The sequence below is a fragment of the Notolabrus celidotus genome, chromosome 18 (assembly GCF_009762535.1).
Source record: "Notolabrus celidotus isolate fNotCel1 chromosome 18, fNotCel1.pri, whole genome shotgun sequence".
In the NCBI taxonomy this organism is placed as follows: Eukaryota; Metazoa; Chordata; class Actinopteri; order Labriformes; family Labridae; genus Notolabrus; species Notolabrus celidotus.
The window spans coordinates 26,585,085-26,606,734 of NC_048289.1; the positions used below are offsets into that span (position 1 = coordinate 26,585,085).

The window sequence follows — 21,650 nt, forward strand, 5'->3', positions numbered from 1 at the left end:
TGACGGGAAGGGATCACCTCCGTAGTTTGCGGCGTTCACAGGAACGTGGCGCTCACGTTCCCCGTAGGAGTTTGGCATAACACTGCGAGAGCTCAAGAGACCACAACCTGCATGGAGGACCGAAGGCTGGTGGTGCTAGCTCTGCTATTGTTAGCCACACTTGGTAAACCAATTTAACATGGTTTACCCACAGACTGTGTAATCCTGTGTTTAGACCATAGACTGTATAAATAACTGACGTAGTATCCGTGACGTCACCCATCTGTTTCTGAAGCGCTGTTTGGAAGCCAATCGTTGGCGGGAGCCATATTGGAAATGCTGAACTCAACCAAACTTCTGTTGAGCTAGCGTGAGGTAAAGAGGCGGGCTTTGAGCACCCCCACCAACAGCTACAGTGTTCCCGCCTGTCAATCAAGTCAGCTGTGCCTATCGTAATGGAAAACTCGTAATCTTAATACCTTGGAAATGACCGCGTTATGAAAAAATCCAACCCCCACACAGCGTGTACCGATCAAGAAATTAGCTATCAGACTACACTCGTTTTTTGTACCAGGCTTTAAACATGTTTATTTCTGCTGTAAAGATCGGCTTTTTTGAATTTGTGTGTGTATGTGGTTTCCGGTACTTCCGGAGCCAGCCTCAAGTGGATCCTCAATGAACTGCAGTTTTTAACTCTTCAATCTCTTGGCTTCAATCCTCGTGGCCGGAGGTTAATGCTTGGTTGAGACTCATCGCGGCACTCCCTGTGGAAACATGAGCATTGACTAAAATGGAAATGGATCACCTCCGGAGTTTGCAGCGCTCATGCTTCCCAAAGAAACTACACGCAGGAGTGCGAGAGCTCAAGAGAACACAACACGGAAGTTGGACTGAAGGCTGGTGGTGCTATCTCTGCTATTGTAAGCCACATTCGGTAAACCAATTTGACATTTACACGAACTGTGTAATCCCATTTCTAGCCTCAATTTTGAGTGTTTTCTTACCTTTGACCTTTTGTGGGTTGGTCAGAATTTAAATTGCTTTCAAATTACTTGTAAATAAGTAGCTTTGGAACATTGCTACTTTCCATAAATCCCTTATACCCTTTTATCTTTTTTCCATATCACTCTATCAATTTGATGGTGCTTGCTAAAACGTATGAAGTATTATGACATTAGTCAGCCAGAGTCATCCTCTGGGGACCATGACTATCAACAAAACTTCACAAGTTGTTGAGATTTTTAAACCTGGGCCAAACTGGTGGACTAATCAACCCTCCCTAAAGACACACGTATAGTATGTCCAGAACAGGGTGGTTGAATTAGGTTTTAGTGGGTTAGTTTTATAGCTTTGTCATAGTAAGAGCACAGCGTAGGAAAGTAAGAGTTGGAAAGTAAAGAGCCATAGATGCTATGTTTATTCCTGGGGAGGTACTGGCCTTTATCAAGCCACGGTAATTATACGTTACAGTCAACTGAACTTCCAGCCAGGCAGATTCAATATAATTAACTTCTTTCTTCGCTATTTTGCTCCCTCTTCTTTAAACGTGCCTTTTTTTGTATTCACATGTAAATGGCTGCTGTAGAGACTGGTCCATGTAGCAGCAGTCAGATCTGTCCTCGGTCTCTACAGCAGAGGGATGGAGGTAAACTGAGCGAGAGAGGCACTGGCATCCCACCGGCTGCCTGGACAGAGGGGGCATTCATCGCATCGGATCCCCTCTGTCGTCTCCTGCAGACCTCAGTTTGTCAGCCAATCTGCCCAACGTTTACTGAGGAAATGTTCACTTAGTGCAGGAAGTCTGAGGTTTCCCCCGGTACGTTTGATTCAAGCAGTTAGCCAAACATTAGCGGGGTTGTGAGTCAGGTCAGAACAACATAGGTGGGAACTAAAACCCAGAGGGGTCTTAACACGTTTAAACACCAGAAAGTGAGATGTAAATAATTAGAAAAATATACCCTTAATTGTTTTAGATGATTTTCCCTGATGGATAAGTGATTATTGATAATATTTTACCATATATATTGTAATATATTTTTAGATTACACATGTACTGATTGATAAACAAATATAACAACATTATGTTGCCCTTACTTTTCCAGTGATCAGATAGAGTCATGTCTGTTTTAGCTCAGTCTTAATATTATGATTTAAGAGGTGCTGGTTTGGCTTAGTGGTTAAAGCTTGGCCCCATATACAGAGACTCAGTCCTCATCACAGCAGTCACAGGTTAGACTCCTGGGCTTAACGCCTCTGCTGCTTGTCCTCCCCCCAACTTTATGCACCTTTTCAGCTGTCCTATCTAATTAAGAAAAAAAGGTAAATTTAAAAAAAATGGACAAACAGGAGTTTACATTTTTAATATCTTTTATTTGACATTTACAGCAGAAATTGCACTAAAAACACAAAACATGTTGGGTGATCCAAATACAGTACGATCTTTAATATATCGGTTAAAAATAATTCAAACAAAAGGAAATATTTTATTTTGAGATGCTCAGAATCACCTAAAAAACAGCAAGCCAATAACAAAAAAAAATACCCAACTTAATCATAAATATTTGATTTTCCCTTTGATTTAGTGTCCAGTTGGTTGTAAAGAAAAATGTTATTAAGCCATGATATTATGTAGTGTAAGCATTTTAGGAGTCTGTGATTATCCTCCAAGGAAACCAGTATAAAAAGAAAATAAGCAACAATGCAAATCGACTCAGCAAGATAATTAAGAGATCTTCATCATCTGAAATTTTCATATACCGTCATTTTTAGCCCCTTATTTGAGTTTGAAATTGTGAATTGTAACCAAATCCATTTACTGTCCCTGATAGATTATTGGCTCCAGTGTGTATTGCTATGCTAACTCTTCAGTGTATTGTATTTTCACATTATGTCACAGTGCAAGACAGCAAGAGGTAACCACCTTAAAGCAAATCTAGTGAGAACTTGTAGATCTTTTAAGGTAAATTGTTAAAAAAAACAGCAAGAAGAGACTTTTTTTCATTATTGAACATGCTGTGTTAACTTTATTATGCTAGTTTGCTATGTACTGGTCACTGTAGGATTGTTAGCATTGATCACCAAGTTGAATGATCCACCAGGGATGAAACAACCTGGATGGTTTTTTGGTTTACTTTCTTAAAGTGAAGTTATTTAAACTAACTGATTGAGGATTAAATCGACAGCTCAGACAATAAAAGGTAAATAAATTGTAGAAATTGAAGTTTTCAATATGAAAACAGGACATTGTGTTCAAAGTGTTTGTTGTTTTTTCTTTTCCTTTTGGCACAAAGTAAGTTAAATCCATTCCTTGTTAAGTGTACACTCATAGTGGACTTTAACAATACGAGAAAACACAATAAATCCAGGACTTAGTGTTGCTTTGTCCCTTTAAACCTCCCACAACAATCAAGGGTCCCTTTGCATCATCATATGTAGTACCACTACAGTCCTGCAGGGGAAGTAGCGAGTCCTTGTTTTACAGCTTCTTCTTAGCCAGCAGGGCCAACTCTTTGGCTTTCCTCCTCTTCAGCTTCTTCTTGAGCATGAGCAAGTCAATGTAGATGATTTGATCTAGCACTGTAGCGGCACAGAGGAGTCCTCCATGCAGAGCGCCTGCTATCCCACAGCTGAACACGTCCTGGCCTGGAAAAAAAAAGACACTCACATAAAAGCTGCTGGATGGGACGAGACCAGCTGCAGTCTGGATTTAGATTATTGTCTGTCTCCCCCTAGGTTGTGGTTTATTTCCTTCTTTTCTAAGTGTTTAAACTGCAACCGTTGACCATTTCAACAAAAGTTTGCTTAGATTACTCTGCAAAAAATCTTACATTTCAAAGCAATGCAAACCTTCCTGCTTCAAGTGAATGAATTTTTGGGCCTGTTGAGACATTTCTACCTGTCTACTCACAGTGAAGTAACAACATAAACTTCTGACTCTGTTCTCTGAGCTTTTCACAGTAAAAGCCTTCACGAGTCACTATGTTTCGTACCTGACATAAAGAGGTTCTTGACGGGGGTGTCGCTCCGGTTCCTGGCCACAGCCTCAGCTTGGAAACGGTCGAGGTTGTGCTCAGCAGAGTACATGGCTCCACGTTGGGCTCCGAGGTAGTGCATGTTGCTCAGTGGGGTTGCCACGTCCTGGAAAACCAACTGAAACACAAGCCAGGGAACAATCATTGTAATTATTCTAATCAAAGACAAGGAATAGAAACATCCTTCACATGCTTTTCACAGTTTTATTGCATTGAAATGACACAAAATCTAACATTTTATGATATTTTTTAGCTTATGCACAGACAAACAGAACACATTGTCACACCTTGTCTTTGATTTTTGGGAACTGGGTGCAGGCCCAGGCGAAGAGATTGTCAGCAAATCTCCTTTTGTAGTTGTTGTAGTCATCGCCTCTTTTACGCACTGTAGTGTCCTTCCATTCCTCAAACCATTCATACTTCACCATGGTCAGGATTGTCATGCAAGACTTCCCTGTGAACATGAAAAGACATCATAACTAGATCTAAGGAGCAGATCGTCTTCTAAATATGTCTCCTTATATCGATATCTTTTCTACTTTTGCAGCTTTTATTAGAGAGTGGTGAGTGTTTGTACCAGGGTGTCTTATTTTGGCTTCAGGGTCTTTAGCAGAGGGCATTGTGATGAACATCATGGGAATATTATCCGGTGCATCCTCTTTACTCAATTCAAAGAAGTCCTCCATCCTTAAGAAACAAACAAAAGAGTAAAATGAGATTGTGATCAGATCGTTGTCCTTCACTCAGCGTAGACATGGCTGCTTTTATCTGCTGTGAAGCCGCATTATTCAGAAGAATGGTATTTAAATCCTGCAGCTGATGTATGGCTGAGCTTGAACTCCATCTAGAGGACGAGAAGGAAACTGCAACACGGTGAGGAGTGTTTCTTTATGATTCTGTCCTAATAATAGCTAAATATTAAAATGAGCTAAAGTAGAAGAAGACTTTATTGAATGTTCTTTAACAGGAGTTCTGCAAACTGTGCTAATGTTTCTGTAAGCAGGCTGTGACTTAGAAGTTAAGGTCAGTGAATGTTTACTTCTAATCCAATATTGCCCCCTTTTGGTAACTCATGCTCTCTCCACATTCAGTGTGTGATCAGAGCTCTGCATACTTACGACTTGTCCATGTCATTGTCTTTGAACAGCCAGAAGTTGGTGGACTCAAGACCCAACTCTTCCTCAGTTCCATCAAACCCGGAGAAGACCAAGAATGACCCTCTGCCATGTTTCATCATGTTCACCCTCTCTTGTACATCTAAAACACAGACAGCTTTATAACCACCAAGAATTTGAAACACTTCATTCATTAAAGTGAAGATGTTTTCCTCTTACCTGGCCTGACTTGAATCTCAGGGGGAAGAAGTTTCTGGAAGGTAGTGAAGATCCCACAGTTCGACACAACCACAGGTGCATGAACCTCGACCTCCTCTTGACCTTTCTTTACTTTCACGCCTATCACAGAAAGGAAGGCTGTAATCAGTTACCTGGAGAACATCTTGCTTTGTAACACTGAATCATTTGCTGGATTAATTTCCTACCATAAGCTGCTCCCTTCTCGTTAACCATGATCTGGGTGACTGGAGCCCTGACCAGGCAGTTTCCTCCATATTTCTGAATGGTGCGGATGATGTGGAAGGGGATCTCACTGGCTCCACCTTTAGGGTAGTAGGCCCCACGTTTGTAGTGATGGATCAGGAGGGCGTTGATCAAAATGCTAGAGTCCTTTGGAGGGACACCTTGGGAGACACACAACCGAGGACAATTGGTTAGCCATCAATCATAATCATGTCTTGTCCTGGGATTGGAACAAAGCATAAATGATCTGACCCACTTCTATATTATATGACTTAAAATAAATCTGTAAATTTGTACACTTACTCAATGCCACAAAATGTTGATTAAACCACAAAATTTCAACCTATTTGACTTCATCAGATGATAGGGTTAGGGTTTGGGTTCTGCCTGTTGAAGACAAGCCAGTCGAAACGTTATGGTCTAATCAACTTCTTGTGGCGTTAATTAAATCTTCTTTTTCTTGGTTCTGTTCTTTGACTGCCTTGTAGAGTTGTCGCGATACCAGAATTTTGCACTTCCATATGACACCAGTCAAAGTCAAACAGTATCATTACCTGCTTTGATACCACCACAACAAAAAAGAACTCCTGAGTAGAGATTGATGACATTTTTAGAAAAACTGCATCGGCCAGTACCTGCACTCACAAAGCCGATTAAAGATTAAGCAATCTTCATTTCCCCCTCTCAAATGATAACAGTTTTTTCTATGCTAAAAGACTGCATATCAAATCTGAATCAGTTACTGGCTGGTGTTTAAAATAAATTATATTATTATGTATATAATAATGCAAGGGAAAGATGTTTTAAATCCCCAAACAGTGGGTTTTTAGTCGCTTGCCAAGTTGATCACACAACCTTAATTCAGCCAACTGTATTGGCAAGACTTGAGGCAAAGATTGAGAGAGGTTAGGCCCAGAAGAAGGTCACTGAAAAGGATCCTAACTCAGATGTTTCAGCTTGTTTGAAGTTGATGATTTCCAACAAAACGTTCAGAGCTCATACGTGTTTAATTTGCAGTCCTCTAGCATTAAAAGCTGGTTGCAGGCCTCACCATAGAACAGATAAGAAAAGATGACGTGCAGATCCTTGTTGCTGGTCAGGGTGTTCACATACTCTGTTGCACCTGTGCCACTGATGCGAAACACTGGAGACATGAGGTCTGCAAGGCCAGACTTCAGCAGGAATAAAGAAACCCACTTTGGGATCAGCTTCAGAGTCGCCAGGTAGTGAGTCTTCTTCGCTGAGATCTGTTAGAACGCAGGAGACGATTGAAGCAGTCGAAATTCATACTTTGGTGATAGTATTTTTAATCTTACTAGCACATGGTACCTTCATGATTTTGAAGAAAGTCTTGATGGCCTCTGTGTCATCAGGGAACTGCTTCAGTAAGTGGGCCTCCATCTCAGTTTTCCCGGAGAAGATCGTGTACTCCCGTTTCTCATCGCCCAGGCCCAGCTGGATGGTGTCAAAGTGTGGCTTCAGCTCCTGAAACTCCAGCTGGCCTTCAGAGATCTGGTCGAAGGCGATACGCAACAGACTGTTCTCATGGAGTTGACCAATGTAGTGAAGTCCTGGAGAAGACCAGAAGCAAAAACACAGGGTTCGATCATTTCAAGTCGATATTGATTCCTTCTTGAAGTACCACCATGGACATTATCAGTCTTTCAGATGCCAGTCATAATTTTAAGCCTTCTTACCGACATCGAACTCGAAGCCTTTCTCGACGTAGGTGTGGCAGCAGCCTCCTGCCTGGTCATGTTGCTCCAGCACCAGGACTTTCTTTCCTGCTTTGGCCAGCGTGGCTCCAGCCGTCAGCCCGCCGATACCGCTCCCTATGACGATGACATCCAGGTTCTGGGGCACTTTGTCAAGGCTGAAACCTGGAGAGATGAACACAGAGCTCAAATTAACTCAGTCAATCACCCTGTATTATAAACTTTAACGCGAGTAGGTGCTGAAAGTGAGACATAAAAACAGGTTGCATAAATGTCAGAGTGGTACTGCACACCTCTCCTGTCATAAACTCAGACCTGATGAACCACTTCCTGTATCTGTGATCTGCTGCTGGCAATAAACATGATAACAGACATTTTTTTATAATCCCCTGGACATAACCTAATTAAGATAAGACACCCACATGAAGTATAATTACTGCCTCCTCTAATGTAGGTCCAATCCAAATGTTCAGTAATGACACAGAAGACAGGTCATTCAGATAAGAGCACACCTCAGCTGATAGAAGAGCTGCAATTACATTTGATGTATCTTTTACTTTTGAATCTATATTCAAACTTTTTCCACCACATTTTCTCAGTGTAAGTTATTACTTACCAGGCTAAGACTCTTAGGAATTGATTTCAAGAGACAGTTTAGTGTTGAAGAAAGACATTTAGGGCAACTCAAGATTCTTAAAATCTTAGAAAACTGCAAAAAACAATGTGTGTGATATCTTGAAACCTATTGACATCTTTTTATACTTTATCCATATTTAAATGTTTTAATTAAAAAAAATTGAGTTTACATCCAACATCTGTACAATGGTTACATGTCCATACCATTACGGTCTTTTTAAGCTGTCTGCCAGCACTTTTAAAACATTAAATACAAGTATCTAAAAAAGAATACAATAAAACAAGAAAGGAAACACTTTATTATCAACTCTAGCACATACTAATCTATCCATATACATTCATACACATGATAGGTTGGAGGGCCAAGCGCCACCAAGGAACACCCCATCATATGAACAAATCAATATCCACATTTAAATCTGACAAAGGTTAGAACTTTGGGTACACATGCATGTAAAGCTTGCTTTTTGGCCAGAGGAGGAGGAGAAAAACATTGATTTTGTTAGTTAAGTGTTCATGGTTGATGTAAGTGGGGAGGCAACCAATCAAAAAGATGAAATTTTATGATTGGATCTTGTTTATGGCAGAAACCTTTATAAGATAGGTAAGTAGTGCTTCTTAAATTATGACAAGGTTGCCTGTTGGTGCACAATACCTAACACACGTTAAACTGTGCATTTATAAGGTTTATTATCAAATATATTCCATCCTAACACTTGTAGCCCTTTTACAGTTATGTGAAGGAAAAAAAATCACCTTTTCATTTCTTAATTTAAATAAATTTGTGCTTTTTGTGCAAGAAAGAAAACACTTACAAGTACATGAATAACATTTGTTATATCGATGGTCAAATGAAAAGAGTTGGATTTAATTTAATTGGCTGTAACAGAATTTAATCAAATGGATTTCAGATTGTAGGTATAGCTCGTTAAAGTTGTACCTTAATTTAATAGCTAAAAACAAAAAATACTGAGTGTTAAATCATATTTTTTGTCCTATCAAAAAGCCCATTAAGGGGAAAACTTTTTTATTTTCATCATCACTGAGCCAGTTTATAGAGATGATATTTTGAGCTACTTCCTTTGCATTCATCTTACCTTGTTTGATGACTTTGTCGCGCTTCTTCTGATCAAACTCCCGAGGGCCTGGAGGTCTCACCGACTCCAGAGAGAAAGGGCTTTTTTTCCCAAACAGGTACCAGTACGTCCCACCGGCCCATAACGCCAACCAGGCTAAGACAATCACAAGCCACATTGTTGTGATGAAGCGATTCGGTTCACAGCAGCAGTGTATCCAGCTGCGGTGTGTGCACCGCTCTCCTCTCAGGGCTCCTTTTATTAAGCTGGAGGTCAAAGATCTGGAGAAGGGTGACATGTTTTCTGTTATGAGAAGCAATAAAGATAAAGTGGTGAAAGATTCTTTTTTTTTGTGGTGACACTCCAAAGATCACAATGACAGTGTCAGTCTGTTTCTGGAACTTGAATAATGCTGAGAGTGCGTTTGGTGCAAAAAGCATCAACATAAAAACTATTTTTTACATTTTTCAGTGTTTCATTCGTCTTTGAGGAATATTTGTTGGAAAATACACCATTTAATAGGCATCAGTTTTGAACTTAGATTGATTTTAAACTCCTGAAATAAAGTGGGAACATTTCAGTTCAACATTATAACTCTCCAGCTTGTGTTCTGAAGCTTATGTCACATTTTGTTTTGCTCCTGTATATAAGTGTTCTGTTATTATTCAGTCATCTTCTATCGGTTACATACGTTCACTCTTGCTCTTATCTGATAAGACAATTAAGATAAAGAACACACTGAGGACTAACAATCAATTACTTTATATATGCAGTGACGATGTTTATGACTTTACAACCGTCTAGTCAAGTGAAATCCCTCCAGTTTCAACATTTCAGGTCTGATAAAGAGAGTTTATGTCAGTATGAAAGTGTGATGATCTTGAGATGTTTCTTAGTCAAATTCTCTCTGATAACATCAGAGCGTATTGTCCTAACGTAGGGATGATATTTTACTTACAAGGGAGGATGTTAAATGTTTATGTAAAATGTAAATAAGTAAGTGACATCTGATCTGAGTGATAAGGTTGTTTTACAGCACGTTCCTCTGGACTTTGTGCTCATCCTCAACACTGATCTGTTTGACTTTGAGCCAAAGATTTAATCTGTAGTAGTGATAATGTGAAGCACAGCAAAGAAACAAGCTGTTATGTTAGCCCTGCTGATTTTGAAGGTCAAATTCGTAGTAACTTATCATCAGTGACTAAATTTGTTATCACTCTGTTCTTATTTTTAAAGCCCGGAAGTGCCGCAGGGGGATCATCAAATGAAGCGATTGCCAGAACAGCCTTTGTTGACCTTTTCCATGGCAAAGAGTCTAGATGAGTGCAACACTGGACTGTTAAAAGACAGCAGGGTGGCATTTTTTGCTCACAGCACTACATATAAATGCATTTGCAGTGAGGGGTCTGACACTATGGAACAATCTGCCTGCTGAGTCAGTGAGCTCTTTTAAATCCCTTTTTTAAACATACTTATAATTCAGAGCCTTTCCTGATTTTACCTGAACTTTATTTAATTTTTTTACTTAAGTTTAAACGTTTTAAAAAATATATATTATATTTAAATAATTGTATTCCTTTAGATTTATTTTAAATGTATTTTCTTTTCTTTTTTTAATTTCTTTTATATTTTATTTTCACATTGCTAACAAGAGTCAGTGTCATTGGAACAAAGGAATAAAGGAATTTAATGTCTTTTAAAATATGTTTTATTTCTTTATCTTGCCGTGAGTGATTCAATGACCTGCTTGTTTTATTTTTCTGCCCATATAAAGAACTTTTTAACCTAGTTTTTGAAAAGCGCTCTATAAATAAAATGTTCACTATTTTTATTATTTGTCCACAGGGGGCGCCAAAATCAATGTAAACCAAAAGTTACTGACAGGAGCTTTAAATATGGGTCAGACCCACAGTGTTGGTGAAACACTTAGTTTGAAACCTGTTTAATCTTTCAGCTGCTGCCAAACTTTGTTATTAAAAGTTATACTTTATTGCAAATGCAGACATCTACATTGACGAAACACCAAGGTCTTCTCAATGATAATCAACCAGGTCAATTCACTCTTGGAGACAGGACAAGGCAATGACGATTTCTGCAGCAGGATATTGGCCTTACAATATATCCTTCTCTTAAATATTTCAAATATTTTACCTGTTTTTAACGAAAAAACTCTTCACACTGTTGGATGTGTAGCATATATTGAACCGTGTGTATTTGTTGCAGCCCAGATTGAAAATGAGACTAATTGGATGGAGAGCTTGAAATGGCAGCTGAGCTGAAGCTGCTGGAACAAGCTTAAAGACTTTGATACAGGAAGCAGGTCGGTGTCAACAGGCCTGAGTGACCGGCTCAAATCCTATTAAGAATTAGACTAAGCAGTAGCTGCACGACTCCTGTGACTTTGTCCTGTTCTGATTTACAATCAAAGATGTTCCACGGCAAAGAAAATGAAGCCTATCTTAATTTATGCCAACATGTTCAACACCCGCACATAAAAGTGCAGTAAAAGTGTCAGAAAAGAGAGATATGTGAGAGTGTATCACAGATGACAGCAGGCAGGTCAGGTCAAAGCTTCATACAGCTATTTGGATTTAATTACAAATTGATAAAGAAACATTTTCATATCAACAGGTACGTACAGTAATCCAGTGATGGAAAAGGGTCTCTCTCACTCCAGGGTTCAACACCATTACAGATTTTATGTCTTACTCCTACTGCACATTTTCTCCACGACACTTCTACAGAAACACTACAGCAGTGTGACCGTCTCTCATACAAAACAGCGTGACTTTTCCCTGGATGTCTTTGTGCTATGTTACTATACAGCCGCCCTTATCTCCCTTGTAGGGGTTCTTGTCATCTGGGACGCCCTTGATCAGGGGATCATTTGGAAGCAGTTCCTCCACGAAAGCGATGGTTTCTGCGCAGTTTGCACCCACCTGTTGTTTCAAAGAGAGAGGGAAAAACAAGCAAAGCAAAGTGTGTTTTAAGACTCGCATGCTACAGCTTTACCACTTATTGTGTCAAGAGGAAAGAAGCGTACTTACTGCTGTCCTAGGTGTGCTAACTTCCTTCTTTAACTGCTCCAACTCCATTTTCAGGATTTCCTTATCTGACATATCCCGAGCCATGCTTGCTGTAAGGGAAAGTTAAGATCACAAGGTCACAACAAATGCCTAGAAATTTACGTTTCTCTTAATCCCACTTTTCTAAAAATTGTTGAATTTCAAAAGCAGCCTGTGAGCGATGTCAGTAAATCCAGGAGAGATAGATTCATACCGTTTGAATGGCGGGATCCCCAACAAACAGAAAAAAAGTATTGGCTCCTAGGAGCTCATCGACTGTATTCCTTCAACTGGTCTGGTCGCTTCTTCACTCTGACTGATCCCTTCTGTCCCACTGCTCTTCATCCAGGCTGATCCCCCGCTGGTCAGCAGAGGATTGGCCCTGATGTCACCAATCCTCCGTGATGGGATTAAACGGGCAGGAGCCATAACCCCTGAACAGGAAGGAGGGAGGTAAGACAACATAGATCAATACAGATCTGCAGGCGACATGAAGAGAAAGTGAGACACTGAAACAGAAGTGACAGTGAACATACTGGCTGGTACTAACTCTAAACCGTGGCACACATACCTCAATACAAACTGTGTCAGCTGTGAGGGACTGAAGTAAGTTTGAAAAGAGTATGTAATAAAGAGATGAATGCACTGCAGGTGGTTTAAATTGTGTTCACTTCTTTTAATTTGAGCACTAACAAACCCAGTGCAAAATAAAAGAGGCCAAGTCCTCTCCACTGATTTCATTATTACCGTAATCTTGCGGTCTATCCAGTCAGTAGCTCTTAGTCCTCCAGCATCTTTCTAATAGAGGCTACAGCTACCAAATATACACGATTGATGCTGATGGTTTCACAGACAGGTAAACTTCATGGATCCTAAACCGTGGAATTATCGTGCACCAGAAGAAATAAATGGATGATGAATAAACCGTGACACGAGAAAAAATAAGCAAATACATCCAGAAATGTCACAAATAATAGCCTCAAACACGAATGTATACAAAATGTAAACAAAACTTAGAAAATCTAAAATATTAAACGAACATGCATAAATGTCTGCATTGTGTTTGTATTCACCTGCCTCAAACAGTCGGCCCTGACATGACTTCAACGTGTACAAAATGCAGCAGCTAGACTTTAAACCATGACAAAAAGCAGATCTCACATCACACCACATATTTACCTTGCTGTACTGACTGCCAATTAAATCTAGAACTGATTCTAAGATAACTTGTAATTACTCTTAAGGCATTACATGGCCTAGTCCTGGTTTTTACATCTCAGAATTTATAACCCCTTACATCCCAGAATGACCGCTCAGGAACACCACCTCTTAGCAATCCCACCTACAAACTTAAAACTCCTTTTCTGTTTTAGCCCCCAAACTCTGGAACACACTCCCCCCGATATTAAATCTGCTGAACCTGTCGACTGTTTTTAAAGAGCTTAAAAAGCACTTTTTTAAAAAGTCTGTAAGGTTATCTGATACCTTTTATCTCTGCATGTTTGACTTTACCTGTGTGCTGATTTGAATTGTATTGGAGCACTTTTTGGAGTTAATTTTCCCCTGTTTTGATGAGTTATTTTCTGTTAATTTGTACGACTCTTGTTTATTTTTAATCTTAGTTTAATCATGTTGTCATTGTAGAGCGCGTTGTAACCTGGGTTAAAAAGGGGGCTATATTAATAAAAGTTTACTATCTTAACATTTTACTCAGCCTCTCTTTATTTCTTGTGGGCAAAATCGAAAAATATCTTGAATGCTACTTGTCCTTTTGGCCTCTTTGTGTGGAGTGTGTTTGTATTTAGTCATTCTAGGTAGTTTATCATCCTTGGGGAGAAATTCATTTTCACAGAAAACTGTTGCAGAGGCTAGTTAAACACATCAAACAAAACGTTACGACATGAAAAAAGACAGGTACGAGTATCAGAAGAAAATCCACATATTGCAAAATACCCATGGCGATTACTATTTAATGTCCTGAGGGAATCGGGCCCTTTTTTCCACAGTCTCAAGACATGCAGGATAATAGAATTGGGTCTATGTTGCGCCTGTAAATTCTAATTGGAGTGTAATGAGTGCACAGTATGTTTGATATGTGGTGATCAGTTGGGGTTGTACTCTAACCATCACCCAGTGTAACTACTGACAGGCTCGAGCATCAACCTATCTGCAGCCCTACACAAGATGATCAAGTCCAGTTAATGGATGAAGGCAAGTGGACTTGATATTGCAGAAAAAAGCTGAAGTGAAAGTGAAATCTGTGTAACTGAAATGTGAAATAGATAGCTCACAAGCTAAAGTCAGAGATCTTGAAGATCATGAAGCTAGTGCCTCTTTTCTCCACTGATCACCTCCAACTGACATTTCATCTGAGACATGACTCGGCCCTGATCCTTAACTAAACCTTCAGCAGGACTCACACTAAGCCTTTTTCAGGATCTGGGTTAGTCTCATCTACTCAAGATTAACACGAGGTACGTCACTGTCATTATGAAGGACCGGTGAGTGCAACCGATCACCTGATGAAAAACTTCCCCTCCCACTAAGCTGTAACGCATGAGCTTCATGATCTAAACCACTTTAATTGTCAGACGGGCAACAAGCAGGGTTTATCACTCGCACTGATTTATGTAAGGGCTTCTTTCAATGTGTTTTGTTGCAATGTTTGGGCTTAAATTAGCGATGGACTAGAGAGACAACCAAAGCATGAGGTCTCCACCAAGGAAAATACTCTTATGTGCTTTAGAAACTGAAAGTGTTAATGCTGTATGTGTTTGGATACATTATGCCAAGCTGAAGCATCATCATCTCAGTTGTGCATTTGTTGTAGACTTTTAAATTGGACATTTTTTACTTGAGAACACACTGAGAACACATTGAGGGAGAACCCTCATTTGCGATGGTATTGAGGTACAGACAACAACAAAGAAAATACAAGTAATCAAAAAGTTAAAAAATAAATAAAAATTAAAATAAATAAATAGATACATTATTAAAGAAGGATATGGTGGTGCAAGGGGCACAACGTTTGACAATAAAATACATAAAAACAATAGCTAAATCAGTAACAGTAAGGGGTTTAAGTATTGAAGCCTTGTCTTAGTGGAATTCATGTGGTCTAAAGTTTTTCTGTAATAAATTCAAAGTATTAGGAGGAGCATAGAAACTAAAAAAACAGCTTCAAGTGTGAGATGTCTGTAATGATCTACCTTGTCCTCTAGGTGGCGGTGTCGCCCTGTTGTATCGTTGCTTCTGCCCTCTTTGAACACGAATGCCCCGCCCATTTGGATCCCTCAGCCAATAGGAGAGTGCCGTTCCCCTGGAGTAGAATACTTTTTCAAAATAAGAGCACCGGCGTTCAGATGTCTTATACACTCTCCATTGTAAGAAGATAAAAACTCTTATTCTGAAATCTGTACGTGTGGTGTCCGGAAGCTCACCCTGGTCCTGCAGTATCGTTGGCAGAGCATCAACCATGGCAGCTCCCAGCAGGAAACAGACTCTACGGTTTCTCAGTCAGTTAGGAGCTTTTATTTTAACCCGGTTCGGGTTCTGGAACTGTTTTAGTATGCTGATGCTGTTCGCTGAACGAGCGGACGTGAAAAGGTAAGAAAAATTAATTGAGACAGCACTTTTAAGTAGCTAACTAGCTTGTGTGCTAATGGGAAGCTAACCCAACACTAAAGATGTTGAAGATAAAGCTTCAGTATCAAGATGATTCTATTTACATTCCCTTAAAACGTATTAAAGTCAGTGCAGTGTGGTTGTCTGTCTGTCTGTTTCTATCTGTTGAAGTGTTCATGTGGGAGCTCATAGTTTTAAGTATGACACACATGAACCTAGGGCAGAAAGTTTCAGCCATATGGATCTGTTTAAGATGAAGATGAGGGTTATTTTTAGACTGGTCTCTAATTTTTGGGGCTGTAGTTTTTATTTTTAGCTTGAAAGAAGCTGTGGGTTTAATCTCCTGTGTACACTGTGGGTGTTTTGTTTCGGCCTGTGGTGGGCTGGTCTTTCTTAAAGACAACCACACCCTCTGAGATTATCCTGTTATTACCGGTATGTCAATTTTAGGAAAGATGTACACAATTTAAAAACATGTCTGACCTTGTTCCTCTTTGTTTCACACTGGGTTGAAGTAAGTGCCTTCATGAAAACCCCCCTTTTTTAATGTAGAGTTTTAGAAAGCTTATCCCAATAAATGTACTTGAAGGGGGTTATATGCTTCATATAAGAGAAAAGGATGTGCATTGCTTTGCACAGTCACAGGACAGTGCAGGTACATTGAGATTTGTGTGCCCTGAATTTAAAAAGTACACAAGGAACAACAAACAAATAATTAAACCTTACTCAACTAACAAAATTTTGCACAAAGGTTGCATCAGGTAGGCTTATCTAAATCTGTATAATTCTTTTTATGGGTCATTTTTCTCTAGCTAGAATGGATTCACATGAAATTATGTTTCCATCTTTGGGGCTTTGTTGACGTCTAGTCATCTGTTTTGAGACACTGAGGTATCATTGTTTGTGTTTTTTGATTTAGATATAAATATATAATGAGTGGTTTGGAAACCACATGCTGATAACGGCCTCATTTATATTTCATTGAAAATGATTTAAGATAAGATCAGATATTACTTTATTGATCGAGGGGGATTCGGTTGTTGCAGCAACCCAGACATAAGTACAATCAAGAATAAGTTTCAATTAGTCAAAATAAAAAATAGATAAACAAAGATAGAATACAAATTTACAAATTTAAGATATACAAATGCTACAAAGCGGTCAGCGTTATGCAGTCCGAGGTCTCTGTTACTGTTCAACAGTCTGATGGCGGTGGGCACAAAGGAGCGCCTGAAGCGTTCAGTCTTGCACCGTGGTGGAATGATGCGCTAACTGAACGAGCTCCCCATCAGCCACAGCTCATCATGGAGAGGGTGAGAGGGGTTGTCCAGGATGGCTCGCAGTTTGTCCATCATCCTCCTCTCAGCCACTGACTCCAGACTGTCCAGTTCTAGACCAACCACAGAGCGGGCCTTCTTTACCAGCTTGTTGAGCAGTTTGATTCCTCTATAAGGTTAAAAACAAATTTAGGATTCAAATGAACTTTTCTCAATGATATATAGCAGGGGGTCCTAAAGTGTGGGGAGGTCGCGAGACACAAATGTCGGGTCGTGAGATGTCTTCCATAGTGTTTTTTTTTTTTTAAGTTATCTAAAAATATTACATTTACCCATTATAGTAAAAAATATCTTCAAAAATAGTAGCTAAACTTGAAATAAAACCTTGAAAATAGAAAATGTGATTAGTTTTCTGCCTTTCTTTTTGCCAGATGACTCCTAAGTTTAGGGTTAGCGAACAGTTAATTATCAGAAGCATCAGTAGCAGCAGGTTAATTCATAACGGCACAGGAAACACAGACACATGCTCATAGAGGTAGGGTCATTTCTGCAGACCAGTTAAATGAAGCCAATGAAGACAAATGATTCAAATACTCGTAAAATGAAAACTCTGATCTGGTTGTCAAACTATGTCAACTTTATGGAAAGATGTGTACCTTTATCAGACCTACCTATATCTCCTCCTCTCATTACCTTCACTCTCAGGCTACACGAGTGCCTCACACGTACTTAAGTTTTCAATAAATTATCCCAAATGAAACATTCTGTGTGTAAATGAAACAGTCAACAGGTTTGATCTAACACTCTTCTGATTTCTTGCCTTTTCAGGAAGCCAGACATCCATGTGCCGTACCTGTACGTAGACATGGGAGCTGCTGTGCTCTGCGCCAGCTTCATGTCGTTCGGGGTGAAGAGGAGATGGTTCGCCATGGCCGCTGCTGTTCAGCTGGCCGTCAGCACTTACGCTTCGTACATCGGAGAACAGGTTCACTACGGGGACTGGCTGAAGGTGAGTCAGACCAGATGGCAATTTGTTAGTATGTCTTTATGCAATATGAGGGATTTAAAGAGCATCAGTATTGATCATGATATTTTGGCAAGAATGAAAACACCTGAAAATTAAAAAAAAAACCTAGATAGATATGACATTTAAATGCAATTGGGGCAGCACATTATTACAGAGTTTTCCTCCATGTTTTCTTCATAAATATCACTCTTCATCACATACTGAAAATGATTCCTCAAGGTTACATTGAACATCTTTTAATACGATGCTTCTGTGTTCTTCTAATCAGCTGATTCTTTAAACGTCCTTGTAAAATCGAAATCAGACATGTGGCAGATTTAGAACCTCATGTGAACGTGGCACAGTTTAATGTTGAATTATTAATAACAGATCTGTGACACACATGAGGGTAAGAAGAATCTGGGTTACTGCTTGAAGCTTGACACTGAGCTGTTCTGTTCTATCAGAGAATGACTTTGTGGAAGCATTAAGTGTTTGAAGCCTGAGCTGTGCTCCCCCCCACCCCACAGGTCCGGATGTACTCTAGAGCGCTCGCCATCATCGGAGGCTTCCTGATTCTGGCCAGCGGAGCGGGGGAGGTGTACAGACAGAAAGCTCGTAGCAGGTCTCTGCAGTCCACCGGACAAGTCTTCCTGGGAGTCTACCTCATCTGTGTGGTAAGATCTGGCTCAGTACTATGAGTCTTTCAAACACCTTTAATGTTGTCTAGACAAAAAGAGTATCATCACATCGTATCGATCATTCACTGACTCATGAGGAGGGTTTAAGGACCTGTGGTCTCAAGTTACACATTTAAGATCTGAGGTTTCAATGAAAGAGCTGAATGAGCTTCCTTTCCTTTCTTTTTTTTATTCATTTGTTTTTGCTATCACATAAGTGATTAGGTTATATTTTTATTTGAACATTTTCTATTCCTTTTATTTTATTTATTTATTTATTTATTTATTTAATTTTCCTTTGTTTTTTTGAAGCAAGACAATTTTTCTGATTTGTGCGTATATACAATTTAAAAAATGTATGAATGTTACAAAAAGATGAAAAAAATATATAAATCATAAAAAAGGAGCCAAATTAGATATTCTTTAACATGTCATGTTTCTCCTTTTTTAATCATTGTTAACGTATTATCATTTGGTTTCTGACTCAAAACCAGACATTTTGAGACTAACTTTGACTCTGATAAGCTCATTTTGTGCAGTTTTTTTTAAACATTTTTTAGATTAAATTGCTCTCAGGTAAAGATAAAAATAAATGTTTTATTGCACATTGAACAAGCAAAGTTTAAACCCGGGCCCAAATTACACTTTAAAAGATGGAAAAAAAACCTCAAAGGTACAAAACGTTTTGGGATTTCTCCAGCCTCAGTTTTTCAACAGCTGCAACATAAATCTCAGAGGCAGCTGAACACGACCAGATTTGTCCTCTGGTGCTTCTTGTTTCGGCCACTGTGAAGCACAAAGTGTACCCCCTCTCTCTCCAGCTCATGTTCCCACTGTTGTCCTCCTGCAGCAGCTCACTTCTCACTGTGAGGTTTTAAAGCAACACTTTAATACTATGAGCTCACAAGAAAAGAGATGAAGAAGTTCAGTCACTGACTGTTCTCGAAGAAATATGTCAAACAAGGTCAAAGTTAGAAAATATGAGAGGGGCGCTGGTGGCCTAGCGGTCTAAGCGCCCCACATACAGAGGCTACAGTCCTCGTCGCAGGGGTCGCCGGTTCGATTCCTGACCGGTCGACCATTTCCTGCATGTCTTCCCCCCTCTCTCTACTCCCCACATTTCCTGTCTCTCTTCAGCTGTCCTATAAAGTAAAGGCAAAAAGGTCAAAAAATATAACTTTAAAATAAAAAAAAACATTTTAAATCTGCTTTATTTTGGATTCACAGCATTGTAACAGGATTAAGTCAAAGCTTATGAGATCAAAAATTTGATCACAACATGAAAAACTTCTTTAAATTTGACTAACTCATAATAATCCCCATTACTCAAAGACAATAAGGCTTAAGGCTTCTTGTTTCTACATCTGTGGAATGAATGATGCCTTCATTAAAATACTTTCTTCTCATCAGACTGAGCTACAACCAAAGCTTGTCATCCTGATTAATGTAGTACCACTCTCCCACCACTAGGTGTACTCCCTCCAGCACAGCAAAGAGGACCGTCAGGCCTACCTGAACCACATCGTCGGAGGAGAGCTCACCCTGATGCTGCTGGAGGTTCTGTTCGGGGTGCTGGCTCTCGCCTTCCTCTCCGGCTGCTACATCCGCCTGGCCGCTCAGATCCTGTCCACCGTCCTGCCTCTGGTGATCCTGCTCATCGACGGGAACCTGGGCTACTGGCACAACACGCGCAAGGTGGAGTTCTGGAACCAGCTGAAGCTGATCGGACACAACGTGGGGATCTTTGGCGCCGTGCTGATCCTCGCTACGGACGGATGAATGTGAGGCGGTCACAGATAACTTTTACAGGCTGAGGTGTCCGCGCAGGAGGAGTCTGATGTCATGGTCCGACTTTGTGATCACAGCTCGGTGATCTCTCAGGATTCAAACACTAGCTCAAGCTGAGACTGTTGGATGTTAGCAGCGTCGATTGTCCTCGCCTTCCAGTTTGTTATTTTTTGCTTTTGCGATGTCATAATTTATTCAGATTCGTGTTTACATTTTTGTCTCTGTTCTCGCTCTGAAACATGACACCGAGTATTGATGCTGTTTTACCTCCGAGGTATTTTACTCCACAGAGAAAGTCTTAAACGGTTCGTTGATGTTTTACAGAGTTCGGCTCAAGCGTTTTTATTAATAAAGGGAAATAAAATCCAGCTCATGGTTCTGCAAGACTACAATAATCCAGGCTATCAAGTAAAACCTGTTGTTAGCGTCACAATTTGTATCTTCTGTGTAAATATTTTATATCAAAATGAGCTGATGGTGCACTAAAAGCTGAAGAGTGTTGTCCATGTTTGAGTATTTTCAGAATTAAATTTCTTCATTTGACTGATTTGTGTACACTTCATCCTCCAGTCCTGTTCCCTCTGAGTTCTCCCCTCATGTTTCCAAACACAGGAGAGAGAGCTGAATGTAAGTGACGCCTTGTGGGATGGATTAGGTTTGTAAATCATTGTTCTGTAATCATACAGTGTTCAGCGATGAAGCGTGCATGATTATGTGGCGGGGATGTGTCGATTGGAGCTTTGATTTTATACTTGACATCGTTTGAAAGAAGTGCTCATTGCATAAACATTAGAGAGGCAGAATGAGCTGATTTATGCAGCTGTCTGCAGAGTTGATGATGAATAAAGATATCCGTCTCACTAAACTAACGTACACCTCTCAGCTTGGACAGTTTTTAATCTCAGTCTGACGTCCAAAACTATTTTAGTAGCATGACTATTGTTACCTGATGTTTACATATATTCATTAGCCTGTAAATATAGGCTGCACGGTGGTGCAGTGGGTAGTGTTGTTGCCTCACAGCAAGAAGGTTCCTGGTTCGAGTCCCTGGTCTGTCAGGTCTGTGTGGAGTTTGCATGTTCTCCCCGTGCATGCGTGGGTTCTCTCTGGGTACTCCACAGTCTAAACACACGCACACCAGGTTAATTGGTCACTCTAAATTGCCTGTGGGTGTGAGTGTGTACGTGAATGGTTGT

General features: G+C 39.9%; 3 protein-coding genes across 4 annotated transcripts in view; 1 reads left to right on the forward strand and 2 right to left on the reverse strand.

Annotated features, from left to right (window-relative positions):
- The window catches only part of tmem101 (transmembrane protein 101), a 43,150-nt gene extending 21,830 nt beyond the window's left edge, over positions 1-21,320 (forward strand). Inside the window, exons 4-7 of one of the 2 annotated variants that reach the window (XM_034708293.1) lie at positions 12,429-12,532; positions 17,809-17,989; positions 18,517-18,663; positions 20,137-21,320. In XM_034708293.1, the coding sequence (XP_034564184.1) occupies positions 12,465-12,532; positions 17,809-17,989; positions 18,517-18,663; positions 20,137-20,445 (705 nt within the window). In that variant the 5' untranslated portion in view covers positions 12,429-12,464 and the 3' untranslated portion in view covers positions 20,446-21,320. Of the gene's footprint in view, positions 1-12,428; positions 12,533-15,487; positions 15,686-17,808; positions 17,990-18,516; positions 18,664-20,136 lie in introns of those variants that run through there. The other variant, XM_034708292.1, reaches the window with a different exon arrangement.
- si:ch1073-13h15.3 (inactive all-trans-retinol 13,14-reductase) lies at positions 2,402-9,192 on the reverse strand. The gene is made up of 11 exons (XM_034708291.1): positions 9,036-9,192; positions 7,285-7,467; positions 6,917-7,158; positions 6,639-6,834; positions 5,551-5,748; positions 5,345-5,464; positions 5,129-5,267; positions 4,588-4,697; positions 4,298-4,464; positions 3,969-4,128; positions 2,402-3,621 (listed from the first exon to the last, which is right to left on the reverse strand). Exons 1-11 carry the CDS (start codon positions 9,190-9,192, stop codon positions 3,455-3,457), a joined length of 1,839 nt encoding a protein of 612 aa, XP_034564182.1. The 3' UTR covers positions 2,402-3,454.
- Positions 11,582-12,627, reverse strand: gngt2b (guanine nucleotide binding protein (G protein), gamma transducing activity polypeptide 2b). The gene is made up of 3 exons (XM_034708294.1): positions 12,294-12,627; positions 12,062-12,150; positions 11,582-11,953 (listed from the first exon to the last, which is right to left on the reverse strand). The coding sequence occupies exons 2-3, from the start codon at positions 12,143-12,145 to the stop codon at positions 11,825-11,827; spliced, it is 213 nt and encodes a 70-aa protein (XP_034564185.1). The 5' UTR covers positions 12,146-12,150; positions 12,294-12,627; the 3' UTR covers positions 11,582-11,824.
- Positions 21,321-21,650: the final 330 nt, after the last annotated feature.